The sequence below is a fragment of the Sardina pilchardus genome, chromosome 5, assembly GCF_963854185.1.
Source record: "Sardina pilchardus chromosome 5, fSarPil1.1, whole genome shotgun sequence".
Classification (NCBI taxonomy): domain Eukaryota; kingdom Metazoa; phylum Chordata; class Actinopteri; order Clupeiformes; family Clupeidae; genus Sardina; species Sardina pilchardus.
The window spans coordinates 19,185,065-19,207,606 of record NC_084998.1 but is presented as its reverse complement, the minus strand read 5'-3'; the positions used below and the strand labels follow the sequence as shown (position 1 = coordinate 19,207,606).

The window sequence follows — 22,542 nt, the reverse complement described above, 5'->3', positions numbered from 1 at the left end:
GAACAGGCTGGAAAAGCATGAATGTTTTTTTCTTTTCCTCGTGCTTTGTATTCTCTTACTGCCATGTTGCCCATGTGGAACCTACAGTACATGTAAGGTTCAATATACAACTACAAGGGGAGATTGTATACATTTGACTGTAAGAATTATCAACCATTTTTAGTTAAGGAACCATAGCGCAAAATAGAGGCAGTCATACATGACGTCACAAAATGGAAGCAGTGCACCACTTCTAAATTCAAGCAATAATCCCTGAGAGGCTGTATAGGTTCCAGTGATTTTAGAACAGCTAAGGGGCTTGTCAGCGAAATCTTGAGAAACACTATTGGAAACCTGAGGAATTAAAAGTACAGGAAACATTTGTCATCGCAAGTTAGGTAAGAAGAAAGAAATCACCACATCTAGTAGAGCAGCAACAAATGAATGACCTGAGTGAAAAAATAAGTTGATTTAATGTAATATTTCAGAAAAGCACAGAGGCCACCACTTCTGGCACTCTCACTTTCGCTTTCACTGGAAAGTGGCTTCTTATAATCTCAATGTCCAGATTTCATTGCATGATTATGGTTATTTGAAAGACACGTTTGTCCAAAGTGACATATTTCTTAGTTAGAACTGTTTTCATTAATGCTAATCCTGGAAGATGAGCAAATCCATGATTCATGAGAACAGTTGTTCCTTTCCATCCCCTGTTTGCTCAACTGATATGCCATTAAAGCTAAGTTCCGGTGTCATTGTTCCAGGAACATTGGCACTGTATTGTTAATGTCCAACAACAGCTAAACATTCATTAAATCACTTTTTAAAAATCAAGTTTCAAAGAGAGTTAATGGAGTTATAATGATGAATTTACAAATCTGACCGTAAAATTATGTGCCTCAGGTTAATAGGTTAATGCCTATCAAAAGCTGTATTCTATCAGCACTGTTACTTATGGACAGACACAGTTTACAAGGAAGATAAGTTTGTGAGGAGAATTGCCATTAAATTACTCAAAGTGCCTATTTTGAACTCTCCAGGAAAAGGTTAGAGTTCATTGTTTCAGTGGTTCCATTTTCAAAACAGTAAAGTTGACCCATAAATCTCCCACTAACAGTAGGCTATTAAAATGAATAAAATTCACATAACAGCAAGGCCTGATAGAGGACAAAACATGTCTTATAAGTGCATACAAATAAAAAAAAAACCACACACACACAATAATAAAAACATGATAGTGGCCCATCTTATGTAGATATATATTTAAAGACTTTAAAGTCAAGATTTTGTTTTTGTTTCAGCAGGCTAGATGTAGCCGTCTGTTTCTCTGTTGGGAGCGGAATACTGTCAAATGCAAGATTCTCAGTTTCGATGGGAGTAGCCTTGATATGAGAAACAATGATTATCTTTCGGGGTTACAGAGGTCCACTGAGCAAACGTGCACAATAGAGCCTGAAACGAATGGCCCAAAAATAGAATCATTTTCAAAGAAATGGGTTAGGGACTCCATTTCCTTACAAATGCCACACAAACAGGAAAAAAACTTCAAGAACTAATATGAAGTCAAAGGTCCACTGGACACTGACCTTTGACTGTACCAGTCCCTTCACAAGAGACAGAGGTCTTATTCCCAAATGCTGTAGAGTTTTGACACTGTACATTGGCACTGTCAGTTCAAAACTGTCATCAGTTTCCATATGCATCTTGCTGTTGTTAATATCTAACACCCAGATACATTTTTGTTTTGTGCATCTGGATTTGGCCTAATACAGTGGCAAGCATGCTATATCCCTATTGTCCTTATTGTCTTTTGTCAATATACAGCATGTTTATGTTATCATAAATCTCTTGGAACTCAGATGTAAATTGATTTTAAAGGTGAAACGGCCTATTCTTGTGAATTGAAAAAAAAATTGAACACACTGCACACAATAATGTGTTGTTTTTATCTTACTAAAATGTATTATGTCCATTGCACTTATCTTAAATCAGTGCAATGCACATAATACATCATAATATAAGAATTATGTTGCATGAACAGCAGCACCAATTTGCCATGTCACTATTACAAGCCTTTTGTGTTGCGTTGTAGCAATGTTGAACATTTCCACCAGAGAGGGTTGAAGTTAGTAATCAAGGATCTTTGTTCTAACCTTTAACATCAGTGTAGCTGGACTTCGTCATTGTTTAAACCAGTATTTCATAAAACTTTTTAACCAGAGCATGCAAAAGTTCCACTAATGTTTTATGTAATGATGACTTTTTGCATTAAGTGTGTTTGCTTCACTACTCCATGTGCCTTTCAGACACGTCTCTTTTGTGTTTAACATTCTGTCTGCTTGTCTTGAATTTTTGCAGTGCACAAAATGCTCATATGCTTTGTGACTGCCTTAAGTCACAACACATTTTAGGCCAAGAATATTCTTTTAAAAACACACTCTGGATTACGCTTTAGCCAAGATGACTAATTTGGAAACTAACTTGACCTTCACCCTTTCACCCTAACCCATCTCTCACCTTTTATGGATTCCTTGAAAGGGTTTTTGGCTCTGTGTACACTTCTAAAGATAACATGATCTGTTGTCTTTGTCTAAACACGCTAATTTTGCCTATGAAAATGAACGTTTGAAAGGACTCCACTAGCACAGTCCTCTCTCTTGCTCAGGGGGTCAGTGCTTTGACCAGAAGATGGCAGCAAAAGTCTGTCACTGAGGGTAATCAACAAGCATTCAAAAAGAATAGTTTGGAGTCGGGCATTCAGGAGTCAGCCAGTTCTTTTACATGTAGGGCATTGGGGACATGTAATAGGTTAAGAGTCACACTTAACTAATGAAGATGTTAAACATGTGAAGTTAGAGTCTGCAGATTTTCCTGTCACTGCTTTCTGAGGGAAGTGTATCATGAATGATTCCTCACCCAGTTATTTGTTAACTGAGGGTCCCTGTTATTCAACTTCAGTAGGTCAAAAATGTGCACAAAATCCTCAGTATATAACACCAAGGGAAATTAGGAAATACAAACTGATGGACGGACATACACACACACACACACACACACACAAATTCTCTCTCTCTCTCTCTCTCTCTCTCTCTCTCTCTCTCTCACACACACACACACACACACACACACACACACACATGCATTCACCAAGCAAAGCAGGTCAGATATATGCCTAAAAAAGTTTAAATCTTATCCCACCACAAATCAATCAACTACAACATTTCCAGAAAAATAATGAATACTGAATATTGCATTGGCTGTGCTCATTAGTAATCTACAGTCAATTCTCTGAAGTCGGTTTGTTGGTGGATTATTATGTCTGAGTTGAGTTCTGAGTGCTTATTTGTCCGGCACAAGCGCTTTAAAGAAATTCCATCGAGGGATTTAATTTTTTTGACCACAACAATAACACGATTACCGAATTTTAATTACATTGAAAGTGCAGAGGAAAGCGTTGCCTGGTGTCACCAAAAATGTAGCTACTGGAACGAATCAACAATTCAGAATTTAAGTAATTTAGAAATGAAGGCATCTGCCACTGCTAAACGTACACGTCGATCAATTTTCTGCATAATTTTTCAGTAAGGGATATTGGTTCTAATGGGTTTCGGCCGGGAAAGGTAGGCATCTTCAAAACGGACCATGACCCCACACTGCTGCGCTTCAAACAACCATTAACCCTTTAACAGATCATTTGCAGTGTTTCAGTCACTGTACAGCCTCGAGGTGTGACAGCCCCATTATAAAACCTGGAGGCTATCTAAATTAAACAACCCCCCCAAAAAAGCAAAGGATTTGAAGGGAATGAAGTTCTGCAGAAGCCTACAGGACAATTGGAATATTTTCACTAAGAACATAGCATAATACCAAATGTACAGTTTGAATGGTGCATCTAAGTCAGGTTGATCAAAATCGTTTTCAACTGCTGAGGAGACCTTCAAAATGGGATTTTCGGATCTTTTGGAAGAAATTGGCGGGTTTGGACGGTTCCAGTGGATTCATGTCACTTTACTGTCTCTTCCCGGTTTACTTATGGCTAGCCAAAATCTGCTCAACAACTTCACAGCTGGGATTCCAGCACATCACTGCACAATACCAAACATCACCCACACAAATGACCAGAATATCACCGTGGAACTCCTCGGTAAGGATGAACTTCTTCGCGCATTTATTCCAGTCGACAAGAGCTCGTCCAAGTTTACAAAATGCACAAGATATGTGGAGCCGCAGTGGCATCTTTCAAGTGTGAACTTCACTGGGACCAACATAACAGAACCTGAGGTAGAGACATGCCAAGATGGTTGGACTTATCAAAGAACTGAATTTATCTCAACAATAGTATCAGAGGTAAGTAATTGCCACTTGTTGGAAATAGCAAAGAGTCTGTTAGCGCATTTTATTGCATTTAATTAATTGCCCAATTTAGCTTGTTAAAATATAGTGTGATTTTACTATTGAAAGAACGCATATTAAGGTTGGTTGTTGTGTATAAAAGTATTAAACTTTTTGCCGTCTTCAGTGGGATCTGGTGTGCAAGTTGCGCCCTCTGAAACAGATGAGCCAGACCATTTATATGGGGGGTGTGCTGGCAGGTGCTATCATATTTGGGGGCCTATCAGACAAGTAAGTGTGCAGAATTTCTGAAAAGCTCTAATCACATTTTCTTACTAAGAATATTTCATGTATCAAACCCTCTCCTTATAAGAGGATACAACGGATACTGAAGAGGGTCAAGAAGCCAAGGGCCCCAAAAGTGTCCAAAAGTGTTCATTGATTTTTTTTACAAATCTGACACTCCCCATTTCTGTTCCCATTTAGCATCACTGTTTTAATCACTTTTCGCTGTGTATTTGCTGACACATAATGGAAACCAAAGGCTGAACTGTAACTGATTTAGCCTACTACAGTCACACAGGAATCGAAATACTGTAAACCATTACAGCAAAGTATTAAGTGGCTAGAATGACCTAATTAGCCTCCAAATTAGTGCTGAGTTCTGTCAAAACGAAATACCCGACAAAATCCAAACAGAAGAAGCCAAATGGAGGGTCAAACAGTTCACACTAACATTACACTTTCAACAGTAGCTTTAATGAAATAGTAGATGTACATCAGGCTTGGAGCTTTATTTTCTTCGAGTCCAAATGTTGTCTCCTCTGTCCCTCTCAGGTACGGTCGAAGGATCGTGTTGGTTTGGTCCTATTTCCAGCTGGCATGTCTGGGGACATTCACAGCGCTGGCCCCCTCTTACCTGGCCTACTGTGTGTTCCGTTTCCTATCAGGCATGGCCGTGTCTGGGATCATCCTAAACTCTGTCTCCCTCAGTGAGTGTCCCCAGCCAGCACTCATTGGTCAGCCTGCACATTACCACCACGAGTAGCATTAAACATGGACAGAAATGCTGCGTGTAACATAAAGCCGACATTCAGGTTGTTGGACTCGTGAACTCAGCTTTTAAGCAAGCCAGTGCACTTACTGCTCTTGTACTTAAAAACGACTTAACTTTGTACTTTGCATGTGTGTGAAACTAAAAACTCTGAACTCAGTGTGAACTTATCCCACCCCCAGAGGTGGAGTGGATTCCGACCAAGACACGCACTGTGGTGGGGACGCTGTCCTCCTTCTTCTTCACCTTTGGCCAGATGGTCCTGGCTGGAGTGGCGTACAGTCTGAAGGACTGGCGAAAACTGCATGTGGCTGTGTGCGCTCCCTACTTTGTTTTTGCCCTCTACAGCTGGTGAGGCCACAAGTTATTTGGGGTTACTAATCTCTCACTGTTAGCATTCCACAGCAAAGATTCAAAAGTGTTCAATCGCAAATGACTGCAGTATTAGCCTATTAGTGTTATATCAGTATTATTGTATAGAGAATTATTTATTTACAACCCCAAAAAAGAAAATGATGGGACGTGGTGTAAAATGTGAATATAATAATCTGCAAATCTCGTAAACTTCTATTTGGTAGCCAAAAGGACACAGAAAACATATCAAATGTTGAATATTACACATTTGACTTTCATGGCATGAAAAAGTTGGGATGGGGGTAACAAAATGCTAGAAAAGTTGTGTGATGATAAAGAAAACAAAAGGAGGAATATTTCAGAACTACAGTAACTGACAATATGATTGTATGGAAAAGAGTATCCCAGAGACGCAGAGTCTCTTGGAAAACATAAAATTGTGAAGTATTTGGGGAGTTCGTCATCTACAGTACATCATATCGTTATAAATATTCCGATAATCCAGAGAAATCTTTGCAAACTAGGGATAGAGCTGAAAAACAATATTGGATGGCCGTGGTCTTTTGGACTAGGCTGGGTGAACCCTGCTTGACCTGCCGGCGAATTTGGATTTCGCCTGGCTGATCAGGCTGGAAACCTGCACATCTATCTCCTCTGTTCCCTGCCAGAACCTTTGGCTCCAATCACAAACTATCTTATCCAAAAGATGCACCGGATCGTTGGTCTGATTGGTTGAAGGATTATCCAAGCGTACAGAGTCATGATTTGAACGATGCCAATAGAGCTTGACAGTTCCGCCCTTCCTTCGAGAGAGCACGCCTCTTGTGCAGTAGAAATAAAGCGCAGACTCCCCATACTAATGTTACATTTTAAAAGATTGAGCTTAGTATGGTGGTAGCCAGACTAATTTTGGACCTAAGATGCCACTGCATTTAAACCAGACCTTTAAAGAAAATCATTGTATAGGCTCAGGAAAACCTCTGATAACCATTGCCTATGAGCACAGTTTGACACTCAATTCAGAAATGCTAGTGTAAACTTTACTATACAATAGCAAAATTGAATTTAGACATGATACAGAAATACCATTGTCTTATCTGAGCCTGAACTTGTTTAAAGTAGACCGAGGTAACGTGGAAAAAGGTCTTGTGGTTAGACCAGTCAAAATGTGCAATTTTTTGCTTAGTACTGAGTTTGAAACCAAACATACATGGTGAGGAGATGCATTGGCGCCTACATGATTGGCATCTTGCATCTGGCAAGGTGCAATCAAATCTGAATGATCTATACAGGGTTTGAGCAGCATACTGCCATCCAGGTCATGCTTTTTCCATGGAAGACATGGCTAAATGAATTCTGCACATATTTAAACAGAATATAGGAAGAATTCAGGTGCTAAAACAGCCTGTCTACACTCCAGACCTAATTAAATTAAAAAAATAAATGTAAATTAAATTTAAAATTGCACCATGGAATGAAAAACATGATTAAGAATACCTGAGCAATACTGTTAAGCAACTGAAATCCTATATAGGGCAAGAATTGGACAACCTTTAATTTAACATTTAAAGACTCTAGCAACTGTTCCTCTCAGTTTCTAAACATTTACATAATTTTGTTAAATTAAGAGGTGAAGCAGCACAGTGGTAAACAGGCCTGTCCCAACTTTTTTTGAAACATGTTACTGGCATGAAATTCAACGTCATTTTCATGTTGTTGAAGTCCTTTTTGTTGCTATGAGTTTAGAAGACAAGACTTTTTGCATTTTACACAACACTCCAACTTTTTCTGATTTGGAGTTGTATATTAATAAAAGATTGATTGATTGACCTGCAGAATGACAGTGTTGCCCTATGTGTGTCTGTTGTGTTGGTGGTACTCCGAGTCTGCACGCTGGTTGGTGCTAAATGGCCAATCACAAGAGGCCCTGAAACAAATCCACAGAGTGGCCAGAATTAACGGCAAGCCAGAAATGGTGGATAAGATCACTCTAGAGGTTAGTGACTTCAATTTTTGAGAGGTGGTATGTATGTATGTATGTATGTATGTATGTATGTATGTATGTATGTATGTATGCATGCATGTATTTTTGTCTACATACAACTACTGTATGTATGTGTGCTTGTACAGTACTGTCTAAATGTATGTTTAACAACATACATCCTACCATGTGTATACCTATACAGTATGGTAGGATTATGTTGTTAAACATACATTTAGACAGTCATATTATTCAATACTGTTTGTGTACAGTATGTGTGTTTGTGTGTGTCTTTAGGTTTTGGAATCTCACATGCAAAAGGAAGTGCAGTCGAGTAAGTCAACCTTCACTGCGTATGACTTGCTGCGAACCCCTGTGATGAGAAGAATATCAATATGTCTTGTGGCTGTTTGGTGAGGATTGGGACCATCTTTGCACAAATATAAATGACATGTCATAAGGACATAATAAGTCACAGACTTTTCTGATCCCTCTCTGACAGGTTTTCTACAAGCTTTGCCTATTATGGGTTGGCCATGGATTTGCAAAAGTTTGGCGTAGACATCTACGTGATGCAGTGTATATTTGGAATAGTGGACTTCCCTGCCAAACTGATTGCGCTGCTGAGTCTGAGCTTCCTTGGACGGCGCATCACCCAGGCCATGTGTCTCTTCATGTCTGCTGTAGTCATCTTTGCCAACATTTTCATCGCAAAAGGTTAATCCTGCATGACATATCGTATGTCTGTAAAGACTTTCATTTTCAAGTTGCAAAACAATGTGTTTTGTCAAGATGTTAATATGCAGTAAAAATGACTGAGATATTGCAGGCAAACTATTTTTTTAGTTATACCCTTGTTGACATTAGTTTATTTTTTAGTCATGAGAAGATACTAAATAAAGATGCAGGAATAATTAAATGGTTCTCTTTCAGTCGAGTTCACTCAATGTTAACCAAGGAGAAGTGATTTACGGATGATGCCATTGATCTGCACCAATCTCCAATTCACCTTGCTCTGCAAGTCGGGCCAGGTTAGGTACTCCACCCTGCCCCCCATAGAGCCCCCCCCAACACTTCCACCCTCAGATGCCCGGTCGCACATCAGCCACCAAGGTGGACTGCGCGCTCTCCACAGCTCTCTCACTTGGCAAGGAGACTGCTGATGTAGGCAGGCACACATCTATCTGGTATACGTATTGGTTAATGTTGAGTGAACTCAACTGAAAGAGAGCATACGGTTATGAATATAACCTCAGTTCTTTAAAGAAGAACACAACGTGAACCATTTCTAGTCTTATTGGCTCTCTGGACTTGGACCACTGGATTGCTTCAGAATACCTACAGAGGTTCTTTCTCCATAAATAGGCAGAAGCTCACAAAAAAATCCCTGAGATTAATTTGAAGATCAGATCGATAACGTCATCTGACAATGACTTCCCATTGGTTAACGTAGAGGTTATATTCATAACCATACGTCTTTTTGTTATGACGTTCATGTAGATTCAATTTATTGACTGGGTACACCCTAACAACCTTATCTGAAATCTTTGGTCCACCACAGAATACCACACTATTCGGACAGCGTTGGCGGTTCTTGGGAAAGGTTTCACCTCTTCCTCATTCACGTGTGTCTACCTGTTCACTGGGGAGCTGTACCCAACTGTCCTCAGGTACTGTGGCTAAGTCAATCTAATATGACTGTTGTAACCAGAGACACAGTAATCGGCCTTAGGTGTATGCCTTGCCTTAAATATTATAGGACACTGTTGCTTTATAATATTAACTTGAAGTTGATGTCAGGTCATAGTTTTGTATCAGTCCATTTTGTGTTAAAAGTGTACACCGTAACATTTATAAACGGGTAATAAACAAAGTAGCTCGGACTAAGCCATAGCCTACTCTGTTTCAGCCAATCAACACATTGCTTTAGGAGCTTGTAAGAGAGGGGTGTCACTGGCTGTTGAACTCAAATTTGAATAACCCTTTGCCAGAATCATGGCTTGCTCCTTTAACACAAACATATCTATTATGGTCTTGCCTTGGTCTATACCAGCTTTATCTCTGCCTGTTATAGATAGACAGGTACTGTCTACACCGGTGTTGTCTGTGCCTTTAGACAGACACGTATGGGGTTCATCAGCGCTATCTGTGCCTCTTATAGACAGAAAGCTTTGGTTTACACCAGTGTTCTCTCTGCCTCTTGTAGGCAGACAGGTATGGGGTTCACATCCACCATGTCCAGGATAGGCTCGATGGCGGCCCCTGCTGTTCTAATCCTGGACGAAGTGTTGCCTGCCCTGCCCAGCATTGTCTATGGGGGTGCTGCTGTGATTGCTGGAGTGTTTGCTCTCTTCCTACCTGAAACACTCAATATTCCTCTACCTGAGACTGTAGATGATGTTGAAGAAAAATGGTAATGTAAAATTGCTGTATTTCTATACCTTAGAAATGAACCTAATAGATGTAGAATATCATATTTCATACACATATTTCATTATAATATTATTTATATTATAACTACTTGACTACTGACTTTTAACGAGATAATTTATTTCTGTGCATTGTAAAAATGGATAGTCTTGACAGACCATAAATGTCCATAAAAACAGGCATAATGAATTCACTTTGTCTGCATCTTGATGTAGGTCAAAGGAGCCTCATGTGCAGAAACAGGTTGAAAAGGAGAGTGTGGCCCTTAAGGACATGAAAGAAGGAGGTGAAGAATGCGAGGATGGGAAAACATCTGGACTTAATGCTTTATGAGCTCTGGCATAGTGTGCATACTAACAGATTAACTGATGTGAGTGAATTGGCATAGTATGCATACTAACAGATTAACTGATGTAAGTGAATTGGAATGGAATTAGTGTTAGCAAGTGTGTGCAGGTGTCCTTCACCCAAGGGGTGATGTATAAATGCACAGTTCCCTCTGAGGAAAGGATAGAAAGCAGTTGTTCTTGGATTAAAATGTCGCGTGGGGTTTACTGATAATCCACTCTGCCTTGGTTGTTTTCTGAATATTCCATGCATAAACTGCCAAGAAGTCATTTAATGGGACTAAACTCACCATTCCTTTTTTTAAACACTGACTTAGATTAAATTAATATGTTAGAGACATGTTGCATAGATCACTACTGACATTTCCCATCTACCTTTTGTAAACATTGATTTTCAGATTTTTAATCTAATGAAAGACTATTTGTATCTTTGTTATTTGCATGCTTTAGTAACTGGATTCAAGCTGATGTATTAGCCGTATAGGCAAGTTGGCCTGTATTCTGTTGCTAGAATAAAACTGTCTGTCCAGTTTACAGGCTACTTTTTTATTGCTTCTAAAAATAGTTATTGTTCTTATGAATGACAACATATTGTAGATTTATATCTCTTGTGGTTTTATGCCACTTCCTGAATGACATATTTCTCCACATGTTTGGGAAGTGGAATGGTATTTAGTTGGCTGCAATTTAGCAATCTCACCACTATGCTACACACTGTGGCTGTGAATGAATGATTTGATTAACCCTCCTCTGTGGACACCCCTGCTGAAAAAAACATATAATAATTATTCTAGTTGGTTTTGCTGGACACCAACATGAATGATCAGCTTGATAAATTGACCACACCAGAATAACCATCAAACCATTGACGACCATTTTAGACCATCTTAGACCTGCCCACAGCATAAGATGGTTTTTTTTTGTGTGTGTGTGTGTGTGTGTGTGTGTGTGTGTGTGTGTGTGTGTGTGTGTGTGTGTGTGTGTGTGTGTGTGTGTGTGTGTGTGTGTGTGTGTGTGTGTGTGTGTGTGCGTGCGTGTGTGTGTGTCTTTCATTCTGCTTTAATTATAGCCAGCAGGTGTCCCACTTTTGATAAGCACAGTTACCAAAAATTGAGGATGACAAATTCACAATATTTCACAATATTCCATAACATTCAACATTAAAATAGGTCCATCATTGATACTGAGGGATTACACTTGGTTGTCATATTTTGTCCCCCAGTCTCTTGTCGAAGTGGTCATCAGCAGCGCCTGTTGGGACAAATGGTCGCAGAGGGCGCTGCCATCTCATTTCTCCAGTCGCTATTGTATTGCATATAGTAGGCCTATAAGACTAAAATAGATTGGTAGGCTATTAGTAAAGGATATATTATGCAATCCCTGAAAAAAGAGATTGTCGGCCAAACCTTGAAGTAGGCTAGCCTAACGTCATTGTCGCTCTGACATATTCTTTTGAAGACTAAAGTCCACTTTCAATTTAAAACAGTGTGACTCATTCTGCAGATCCAATCTCTTTACAAGCCGAATAGGCTACTGTATGGGAAATAACATACAACATCCCCTTATTTGTTATCTGGAAAACACAGCCTATGTTGTAACAATTATCAGTTTCCATTCCATCAGTAAATTACGAACTCTAGCCCAACCCTTACGGGAAGCCGCTGAACAGGTAAGACAGGTGAAACTTTTTTTTGCCTCAAAACATCGCTCCAGAAGGAAGCTCAGAAGGAAACTGAAGTTGCTGTGCACCTCGTATCATCCAGAATTTTCAAACCATCAATCCACTATCTAAACGGTAAGTTGTCTAAATAAATATTTAATCCGCATGCAATATATTTAGTTTGCAACGACGTCAATGACAGCAGTCTGTAGCCCATGTGACCACCAACTCCTTGACAACTTCAAAGTTCAAAGGTGTAAGCTAACCACTGTGATAATCATATTGTTTTGGAATAATATCTGTAATTTCCAGAATAGCCTGACACACATCTTGTTAAAACATTTTTTTTTATTTGACGTAGCCTAAATGTTTGCCTTTCTGGCTGATTTTAATGTTTGATAAGGAGCTTTTCTCACCTTTGAACACAACCCGGTATGTCTTTTGTTCAGTACTTTGTGTCCGACTTCGTGTTTGACTTTTCAAATTAGGCCGTGGTCTACATGTTATTTCAGGGATTGGTTTATCAGTGTGTGCCTAGTACCACATAGCCTATATTCAGTATGTCACGATTTTGTAGCACGTTCTACTAGGTAAATGTAGCCTATTTAATTCTTCACTTTCTTACTGTAACGAACACATAAACACATAGTAATGTTGCTTACCTCAATGGCCTCACATTAAGAGGTTTTATTCTGAGGACGTTATTATCAGGAAACAGAATATGGCAAACTTAACTGAAGAGTGACAGAGAATTTTCTATCTTCAACAGATGTCTTCAAACATCAGTGAAGCCACTTTCCCACCTGTTCCCAAACCTCGTGCACGATATAAATTAAAAAAGGGACTACGAAGCCATTCGGCCTCCTTTGACAGGTGAGGGAATAGGCTAACATAGGTTAATGTCTTAAAGAGTTATTTTTCATACTAACAAATTTGACGTGAATTCTTCTCCTATTTTAATAGTGATTCTGTGTGGTATGATTCAGAAACACCATCAACACAAGTTGTGACCAATGAGGGTAAATAATTCTTATTGTACATCAGAGAACATATGGCATAAGCAAAAATCATTTATAGGCAACGTCATATAGGCCTAAGTGTTGTGACAGTCAATGCCAAAATGTCTGTTTTGTTTGTTTCACTGTTTTGCTTCACTGCCAAAGATAAGGGAAAACTGGTTTGCTTTCTTTTGGTAATTGACAATACCTTACTAAGGCATGATAACAATTCTTGGAATTTAAAATCCAAGATCCTATTGAATGACCTTGATCATTTCAGAACATCACTGTAAACTTTAAACTGTTATACAGAGAATGCTGTGCCGCTCACTGTTCCCTCCACGGATGTGCCTGAAGAACTGCATATCAGTCCAAGCCAGCAGCAGCTCCTACAGAACTCGGACCAGAACTCTGTGATAAACCCGACCTCACCAACATGTCCGACTTCCACGGATGTACCAGGTGAACTGCCTATTGATCAAGGTCAGCAACAGCTTCCAGAGAGCTTGAACCAGAGCTCTGTGGCAACTCCGACCACACCGACCTACCCGACCTTACCAACATGTCCGCCTTCACCTCCACTCAACCCTGTTGGGGTTGCAGAGACTGAACCTACGGCAGCAGTGTCTGACTCCTCCAACGATGAGGAGGCAGAGGTACCGATGACCCCGGACTCACTGAAATCAGATGAGGAGCTTATCAGTGGGGATGCAGGAGAGATTGACGCCTCCCGAGAACCCACGTGAGTGTATACAGATGTGTTACAAATACAGGGCAAATCTGAAAGAGGAATTGCTATTCTTTTCCTGTTACACACAGGAAACAATGACAAATGTCTGTTTTGTGTCATTGGCAGTGGATTTTACTCAGAGCCCTTTACTCTCATCATCATTAATATTATAACGGATTGGAGTCTTATGATACGTCAGGGTGCACTACCACCACCATATCACAACCACTCAACAACTACAAAGTCTGGCTCAACTGAATATTTAGTTAATCTGTTAATGCTATGGGTGGATGAGTAGCAATTGGTCTGGTCATGCTACCATTGATGGTAACAAAGAGAAACTATTATACTCATAATTTTGGTCCCCCAGTTACGTATCCGTCGTTCCTGATGGCCGGGCCAGCATATTTAACTTTGGGATGATCGCACAGGCCTCCTTGAAGGGATCAGAAAAACAAATAGAAGCCCAGCTTACGAAGCAGAAAACACCACGGTGAGTTTTGAATAGGTGTACTGCCATAATGCACAATGAATTAAGAAGCACCTCTTTATGTGCAGGTTTTACTTATCAACACAGGGCACACACCTTACATATTATAATGATTCTTTGGGATTGTTTCACACTCCCTTGTCTCTGTCTTGTCTCTTTCCATCTGCTAGGGTGGCCACTATTCGCGTGAGCAGAAAAAAGCAAGGGCGTGCTGGGTTAGCAAAAGACACCCAGCCGGCAGAGGTTCGACACAAAGGGACCGTTGTGTCTCGGTCCAGCTGGCTGGACGTATGGAAGGGGCGAAAGTAACTATCCCGGCATGACAAGCAAACAAATGAAAATAAAACAAACAAGCAATATAAATAACACATTTCACAAGTCATTTGCAAGCTGAAAGCTCAAGCTCAGCTGAAAATGCCACATACTGAAATGAGTAAAGAAAAGACCACTGGCCTGTTTAATTCACTTGGCCTACTTTATGAGCAAGCGTATATTTGTAATGGAACAATGTTATATCATGGAAGACATTACTTGTAGTATCCAGCCACACCTGTGCTACTGCACCACTACAGTATGTGGGAGATCTTGTTTTCTTATCTGTAGTGATGTGTGTTTCTTAAAGGCATAACGTGTTATGGGCAACTCTGGATGGACAGCTGATGTCATTGTGGAAAAAGCGCACAGTGAGTACAGGAATCGCTCCAGAGCTGTGCCTTTGGAGATGCCCTCATGTGCCGTGGAGGCCGTATGCTTTGTTCTTGTGAGGGCCTGAGGGTGTTTTGACTCATGACTGTTCGTATCATCACAGGACAAGTTCACGGAGTATGTGTTTCACGTGTCGAGCATCAGCGCTGTCACCAAGCAAGGCAAGGGTCGCTTCTCGATCCACTTTGGCAAGAAGCACTTTGAATTCATGGCACACGACGAAGGTGGGCAGATCAGGTTTTCTCTTGTCTTAGGCTTTTTACTCATCATTGGCGACGCTGATAGTCTGTCTGGGGTTCAGTCTGTCAGTCATATCTGGGATTTGATTTTTTTTTGTCAGTGATTTCAGCATGTTCTCTGACCTCCTTTGACTCTCCCCATCGCTGTCCTCCTCTGTCCACAGCTGTGCAGGAGGGCTGGGTCTCCTCTCTCCATGCCACGCGGGGAACACAGCCTCTGCCCCCACCTGACCATCACAGCTCTCTGACCATGAAGGACCCACGCACCAAGGTGTATGCTGCCATCTGTGGCCACAACTTGTGGATCTACAGCAAAAAAGAGGTCTGACTGGAGATAGCCTATTATCATTTTGTGTTTAATGGTGGCTTTAAAAGATTAGGCTGGAGCACTAGTCTGGAGAGTCCGCTCTGTATTTTCTACTGCACAAGAGGCGGGATCGACGGGCATCGTTCAAATGTCTCAGTACGCATTTGGATAGTCCTCCAACCAATCACACCAACGATCCGGGTGCGCCAGGTGGATAAGCCAGTTTGTGATTAGTTCCCGCAGATTTGTAACGGAAGCAGAATAGAAAAATGTTGAGGTTTCAGGCTGGGTTTACCCCACATGCATGTTAATGAGACGGGCAGGAATTTTGTGACAAATCACTGAAGAGCAATGTGATAGGAAATGGAAACACTGCCTAGAAACGCTGTACTTCAGAGCCATGGAATGTTTGATTGACTCTTCCTACCAACCTTGTGTTTGCAATGCAGTGTTTTGAAGTCAGTTTTGCAAGTCAGTTGCATACACTTGTGCCAAGACCAATTCAATTTTATGATTCAACTCTAGAATGCATGCTGACAATAATTTAGTCTCTGCACCTGTATGGTTATATAAAGTTGAACCCAGTATGAAAAATGTCATATGTTCATCATGTTTCGAAAATTAGTTTCATGTGTGGCATGTGATTCGTAGGACTTCAACTTGGGGATAGGCATGACCTGTGTATCCATGAATGTGGCCTCAGTCAAGCAGACAGGCAGACATGGTTTCAGCCTCATCAGCCCATACAAGACATTCAAGTGAGAACCTTTAATCTTTATTTCACAACAACATCAGCAAGTTTCACCAAAGGAGATTGCTTTGAAATTTGAAGTTGAAATTTGAGCAATTTAAGCATTCGTTGTTTTGTTTCCTCAGCTTCTCCGCAGATTCATCTAAGGAGTTGACAACGTGGCTCAACTGCCTGAACCAGGGCATCATCAATGCCCTGTCCTGCAGTGAGGTAGCCCAGCGCCTGTGGGCCAGCCCCTGGAACAAAGTGTGCGGAGACTGTGGCAGTGCCAACCCCGAGTGGGCCTCCATCAACCTGCTGCTGGTCATCTGTGAAGACTGCGCTGGTGAGGAGGGCAAAGCCAGACTGACTGGCACACTGCTCTGATTACGGGTGTTTGGTTTCAAAAGTGCAATGTGGAGGTTTTCTTTTATTTAAAACTTGACCTAGAAGAAAAACATACTTAGATATATCAACTAAATGCAAAGAAACAACCGTGTTGACATAATTGTAAGAACGCCTATGTACTGTACCACAAGTGGTGTTATTTTGAAGTTATTGGGAGAGTGCCATACGGCTGCATTCAAGACAGCTCTGAGCCTACAGATAGTACACTTTAACTGGACAGGTTTTTTTTCAGTCCCAGTCATTTGACATTTGGTATTTGGTATGATTCATCAATTCATTTGGTATAATTTCTGTTTTTGGGTGAAGGCCAGCACAGAGCCTTGGGAGCAAGCAAGTCCAAAGTGCGAAGCCTGAAGCTTGACAGTAAGGTGTGGACAGAATCCCTAATAGAGGTAAGAGTTTTCTTGGTTATTGTTTATAACATGTGCAGTGATAGGTGGTAAAAAAATTGATGAAAGCCTTACAGGCCGAAACGTAGTTGAGTAAAGACTTGCCATATGAAGCCAAAATGTGCACACTTTTTTACCATCTGAACGTAACTGATATATAACTGATAACCTGCTCTCTTGAGATATGAGACTTTATAGCCAGATTTCATAAACAGATTGATTGTTTGAAAACACCCTCTCCTCTCCTGTCAGCTCTTTGTAGCACATGGAAACAAAGCAGCCAATGATGTTTGGGGTTACAACATACCTGCTGCTGAGCAGATTCTGCCAGACACAACTCCCAGTGAAAGAGAAGCTTTCATCAAAGCCAAATACATCAGAGGCCTTTACCGGAGATCCCACCCACTGGCCTCCAACAGAGATCTCCTCGAACAGGTGACTCACGAGCACATTATGACTGGTGCCTAAAGTTGACGACAAAGAAAAAAACAACACAATACAGAAATGACGATGGGGTCAAGTGCGCTTGCCAATTGTGATTGCCAATTTGTGACCACAGAGGCTGTGCGAGGTGGTGTGTGGGCCAGATGTGTCAGAGACGCTGTCGCTTATCTGCTCCGGGGCACGGGTGCTCTGCAAGACTGTCGACGGGCCTATCGCGCTGGCAGAGCAGGCCGGGCAAGCCTTACAGGTGGAGCTCCTGAGGCATAATGAATTTTTGGGTAAGTGAATTCTTGGCACCTCTACAGTTAGTGTGGTAACTTCCCTCTGATGGAGAGATATCGCTTCAATGAAACACAAAGCAAATACATTTCTGAGGTGTCTTATCACGGAGTTGTAATTCTGAAGTATTACTATGTCTTTACAGAGGCTCCCAACTATGACCAGATAGTGCCTTCCAAGGATAATCCAGGCAAGTTTGACCTTATAAACATTATTGGCCAGTTTCCCATATATGTACACCAAGATCTTTTTTTTGTGAAGATTTTCATCAATGTTTTCATTTAGCCCAGGACTAGGCTAAAAAGAATTACAGGAAACTGGTCCTACCGTAAATGTGCTAGTTCTGTGTGAAATGATTCAGTGCCATTAGACAGTTGTCACTGAAACGATATCAGGGCAATTACTGTGCATGTGTATATGTACAGTAATTTCCTGTGTATTAGCCACATTCTGTATAAGCCACAGGACAAGTTAAAAGAGACAAAACCATATTAGTACCATATTTACTGCTCCCGTGTATTAATCTCATAGCTGAAGACATTTTGCAAAATTAATGTATAAGCCGCGGCTCATAGTTGGGAAAGGACGGTATACAGTATTATGATGATGTAAAAATGGGCTGTTGAGTCGATGAAAGGTGACGTTTGTGTGACTCCGCTGTGTGAAGCGTCTGGAGCAGGCCTGGAGGAGCTGCACGGGAAGCTTCAGGACGAACGGCTCCTCTTCTCCCAGGAGAACGACTCAGCAGCCTGTGACGTCTTGGACCTGAGGGAGGTCATCGCCGTCTACGACCGATCCGAGGGGTGAGTGATAAATTACGAGTGGGGCTCTCTGTCTCACTGCGCAGCCCCTCAGGGGACATTGAGTTCACTTCAGTTCAGTTCAGTTCAGTTCAGCACAAATGGTTGTAGGAGAAGGGGATGTAGAAGAGTCAGTTCAATGCAGTTCAGTTTAGTTCACTTCAGGTCAATTCCTTGGTAGAACAAGCCCTATCTGTGTACAACTGAGTATACTCTGTATGCCTTTTTACTACCGTGTCAACTGTCAACTGTGCACTGTGTACTCACTTAAGAGAGGTAGAATGTTTGTGGTCAGGGGATTGTGAACTAATCTGAGTCACTGAGAGGTTGATAACCAGAAGTGAATAACCTACTGTATCAAGTCTCACCATGTATTTACCTGTGCAAAAGCCGGGTAACCCACTTCTGCATTTAGCTAGCTGACACAACGTTCAGCAGTGTCTAAGAGTGATGCATGTTTCTCCACAGGTCAAAGTATGAGTTTGACATGTTGACACTGACAGATAAGCTTGTCTGTAATGCAAACACGCTGGACATTCTGCTCAATCACCTTCTTCACATCCTAAAGGTAGAGTCCACACTGCGTCCACCTGTGTTTATACAATATCGTGCCGCTGTCGATTTTTACGAGGGCATAATCTACGCCATCGTGTCGTTCTCAGGTGGTGCTCCCGTGCCCGGTGGAGGACGCGGAGGTGAGCGGGATCTTCGCGGCGTCCAGGGTGTCGGTGCGCGAGGGGGGCGGCCTGCAGCACACGGAGGCCTGGGTCGCCATCAGAGACGGCGAGGTGCTCTTCTTTCCCACGGATCCTCAGAAACCCAAAGAGAGGCTCGCGCTGTCCACAGTCCAGCGCCATGGTATGTTTCTTTTATCCAACTTTTTATCCAACAAAAGTTTTAGGACACCCAGAGCTGGATATAAGAGACAGCAGCACTGATACAAATCTCTTACGGAGACAGGAGCGGCCGTTGTGCTGTAGTGTCACAGAGAGAGTAAACATGAGCGACACGTCTTTTGTGTATTCTTCTGTCGGCTGAGTGCGGCTCTGTGCGGTTAATGTCCTGTCCCTTTCTCCACAGACCATAACTCCACCGAGCACACAATCGAGATGGCTCTCGGGGAGAGGTGAGTTCTGTGGCCACAGATGGTTGCACAGTTATCACAGCTATTAAGCTCCTAATAAAAACAAATCAGGACTTTTCCTGCGGTGAGCTTCCAAAGGGCCGCGATGGCGGGGTGTCTCTAACGGCCCTTTCCCCCATTTACCAGGACGGTGTCACTGCGCTTTGAGAAACAGAGTAGCTGCACCAGCTGGTACGCTCTCTTGCAGAGGGCCATCCTGTCCCCTTCCAGAGAGAGCCAGAGCCAACCCTCGCTCGCTCAGCTCCACACTGTCTGTGACACAGTGCCCCCAGCCGTCGAGAGGTGCATCTCCCACATCAATACACACGGTGCGTACCAGGATCAAATGTATTATAGTAACCCCAAAGCCCACTCGAACACTTGGGAACACCCTGAATAGCACCATGGAAATCTTATATTCACATGGTTATATGGTTATATGGTTATTGCTATTTGGCCACCTTTGTCCATTCACATGGTCCCATTCTTTCATATCCATTTATCTGTTCCATGAATGATTTGCTGAGTGTTTTCTGGGGACATGTAGGCATGCAGGCTGGGAACGCTCCACCTACAAGTGAAATGGTTACAGACAAATGTACAATGCTAAGTTTGAGTGTGCTCTGACACTTTTCTCATTTTCTGGAGTTCATCTCCAGTCAGCATGTAAATAAATCAGGTGTGCATTTTTTTTTTTGTTGGTGGGGGGGGGGGGGGTTATGCATATAATGACAGACAGTGGAGAGTGACAGGAAGTGAATGGAAGAGAGAGTAGAGGTGGGATCCTGAAAGGATCACGGGGCGGGAATCGAACCCAGGTCACCGCCGTATGCTGCAGGTGCCCCAGCCAGTTGCGCCACACAGGTGTGCATTTATTTACGCCTTCACTCGATATTAAGTTGGATGACTTCATGTCCCTTTCCCAGGTCTGAAGGTGGAGGGCCTGTACAGGCGCTGTGGCGTTGCCACTAAGACCACTCAGCTGGTGGAGGCTCTGAGCAGCTCTCCCAGCACCGCTGTACTGGGCACGGACGAGCAGGGCGTTCTGGACGCGTGCAGCGCGCTCAAACAGCTGCTCCGCCAGCAGCCCGATCTCATCGCCCAGGACAAGAAACCGCAGTGGGTCAAAGCAGCAGGTAACACAGGGAGGGAACCTCTGGGTGTGGGACGCCAGCATACTAATGCAATGCAATGTAATGTGTGTCCAGCTTTGTGAGTATGTGGGTGTGTTTAGTTAAATATTTCTTTGTTAAAGAAAGTAGAACACTACGTCATCATAATAAACACCTGGATTTAGCATTGAGTGTGTGACTGTCTCCTCACATGTAGTTGCTGATGCTGGGTGCTGATGCTGTTAGTGTGTCTCCGTGTGTGTGTGTGTGTGTGTGTGTAGCTGGGCCTCATGAGGCTCTCAGGCTGCAGGGCTACTGTCGGCTGATGAGGCAGCTTCCCTCGGAGAGCAGGGCCATGCTGGAGGCTCTGTGTGGACACCTCTACCTGTACGTACCTCTATCAGGCCTTGGTCACACTTTTTAGGGCTAAGGGTTGATTTGAACATCAAACCAACTAGTTTATTTGCGACCTCGAGTTTCAGAAAGGCGTTATATGAGTAAAACATGTTATTATTATCAAGTCGAGTATCGAGTAAAGCTTCTCCCTGCATTGGCTAAACATTAAAAACATTTGTGAATATCATGGTGACTGGTGAATGAGCCGACCACATACAGTAATTTCCCGCATATAAGCCGCATTGTGTATAAGCTGCAGGAAACAAAACCATATTAACTGCCCCCCTGTATTAATCTCATTGCTGAAGAAATTTAGCAAAATCAGTGTATAAGCCGCAGCTAATAATCGGGGAATTAACGTGAAGCGCATGGCTCTGATGTGTGTGACAGGGTTCAGATGCACAGCCAGGAGAACCGGATGACGGCCCAGAACCTGGCCCTGGTGTTCGTTCCCACGCTCTTCCAGGAGCTGGCCATGAGCACAGATATGGTGCGACTCACCAGAGAACTCATCATCCACCACACCCTCATCTTCCAGGTGAGCCCGCATGTGTGTAAACAGTGCACATTACTGGGCAATTATGGTGTGCCTTGAACATTGCCCGACAACAATTCCTCCTCTGTAACAACATTGCTCAACAGCTTGACTCGTCTTCACCATGATATTGAGCAATGAATCAATCTCCAAGAGCAAGAATTGGCACTACAAATGTATCACCTCTGGATTACGGTATAAAATAGAACCTGGTCTAATAGCCTGTTGCTTCTTCCGTCTGCAGAAGAGCATGGAGATGTCTGAAGAGGATGCCGGGACAGACAAAGTAGACGGAGAACAGGAGGAAATCATCACCGTCTTCTGAAATGTGACGAGCACCTGTCTACCCAGGAGTCACCACAGACGCACTTTGTCTACAACAGTAGGTCAAGAGGACTGCTGAGACTAATATTCTCATTGCATTTAGGGTTCAAAGCCATGAAGATGCTTTAACTCGCACAAGTTCTTTTCGTGCCTGTTATTGTTTATTGTTACAGAGATTCACAGATACCTCACATGTATAAGTCTGAGCCTTATCTGTATATGTATTTGTCTGTTTGTTGGGTTTGGTTGACATATTCCATATTGCACTGCTCTTTAATAAAAAAGACAATGCTGTCTTACAATGCTATTGTGGAAAGAAAACTACAACTGAATGTGGCTATAATTTGAGGGTTTTTTTAAAGAAAAAAAAGAAACATTCCATGTTCAAAAACACCT

The 22,542-nt window shown here is 42.1% G+C and overlaps 2 protein-coding genes across 2 annotated transcripts; both read left to right on the top strand.

Annotated features, from left to right (window-relative positions):
* Window positions 1-3,740: 3,740 nt before the first annotated feature.
* Window positions 3,741-11,011, top strand: oatx (organic anion transporter X). Its single transcript, XM_062536817.1, has 10 exons — window positions 3,741-4,326; window positions 4,499-4,602; window positions 5,149-5,303; window positions 5,548-5,719; window positions 7,595-7,715; window positions 7,998-8,113; window positions 8,203-8,417; window positions 9,262-9,370; window positions 9,907-10,113; window positions 10,346-11,011. Exons 1-10 carry the CDS (start codon window positions 3,922-3,924, stop codon window positions 10,461-10,463), a joined length of 1,722 nt encoding a protein of 573 aa, XP_062392801.1. The 5' UTR covers window positions 3,741-3,921; the 3' UTR covers window positions 10,464-11,011.
* A 1,132-nt stretch (window positions 11,012-12,143) lies between these two features.
* LOC134080397 (arf-GAP with Rho-GAP domain, ANK repeat and PH domain-containing protein 1) lies at window positions 12,144-22,453 on the top strand. Its single transcript, XM_062536815.1, has 24 exons — window positions 12,144-12,272; window positions 12,907-13,010; window positions 13,101-13,156; window positions 13,448-13,877; window positions 14,236-14,358; window positions 14,526-14,660; window positions 14,978-15,038; window positions 15,164-15,284; window positions 15,464-15,621; window positions 16,258-16,364; window positions 16,483-16,682; window positions 17,051-17,136; window positions 17,386-17,568; window positions 17,693-17,855; window positions 18,002-18,046; window positions 18,524-18,659; window positions 19,125-19,224; window positions 19,319-19,514; window positions 19,737-19,782; window positions 19,927-20,108; window positions 20,706-20,915; window positions 21,173-21,278; window positions 21,678-21,825; window positions 22,067-22,453. The coding sequence occupies exons 2-24, from the start codon at window positions 12,907-12,909 to the stop codon at window positions 22,145-22,147; spliced, it is 3,177 nt and encodes a 1,058-aa protein (XP_062392799.1). The 5' UTR covers window positions 12,144-12,272; the 3' UTR covers window positions 22,148-22,453.
* Window positions 22,454-22,542: the final 89 nt, after the last annotated feature.

What these genes read in the sequence shown, in the direction of transcription:
- LOC134080397 (XM_062536815.1), top strand. Translation starts at nt 12,907, where the DNA reads ATGTCTTCAAACATCAGTGAAGCCACTTTCCCACCTGTTCCCAAACCT. An exon ending in GGATCTACAGCAAAAAAGAG is followed by an intron (nt 15,622 to 16,257) that starts GTCTGACTGGAG and finishes TGTGATTCGTAG; the next exon opens with GACTTCAACTTGGGGATAGG. An exon ending in GCAGTGGGTCAAAGCAGCAG is followed by an intron (nt 20,916 to 21,172) that starts GTAACACAGGGA and finishes GTGTGTGTGTAG; the next exon opens with CTGGGCCTCATGAGGCTCTC.
- oatx (XM_062536817.1), top strand. Translation starts at nt 3,922, where the DNA reads ATGGGATTTTCGGATCTTTTGGAAGAAATTGGCGGGTTTGGACGGTTC. An exon ending in TTTGGGGGCCTATCAGACAA is followed by an intron (nt 4,603 to 5,148) that starts GTAAGTGTGCAG and finishes TGTCCCTCTCAG; the next exon opens with GTACGGTCGAAGGATCGTGT. An exon ending in GATGATGTTGAAGAAAAATG is followed by an intron (nt 10,114 to 10,345) that starts GTAATGTAAAAT and finishes ATCTTGATGTAG; the next exon opens with GTCAAAGGAGCCTCATGTGC.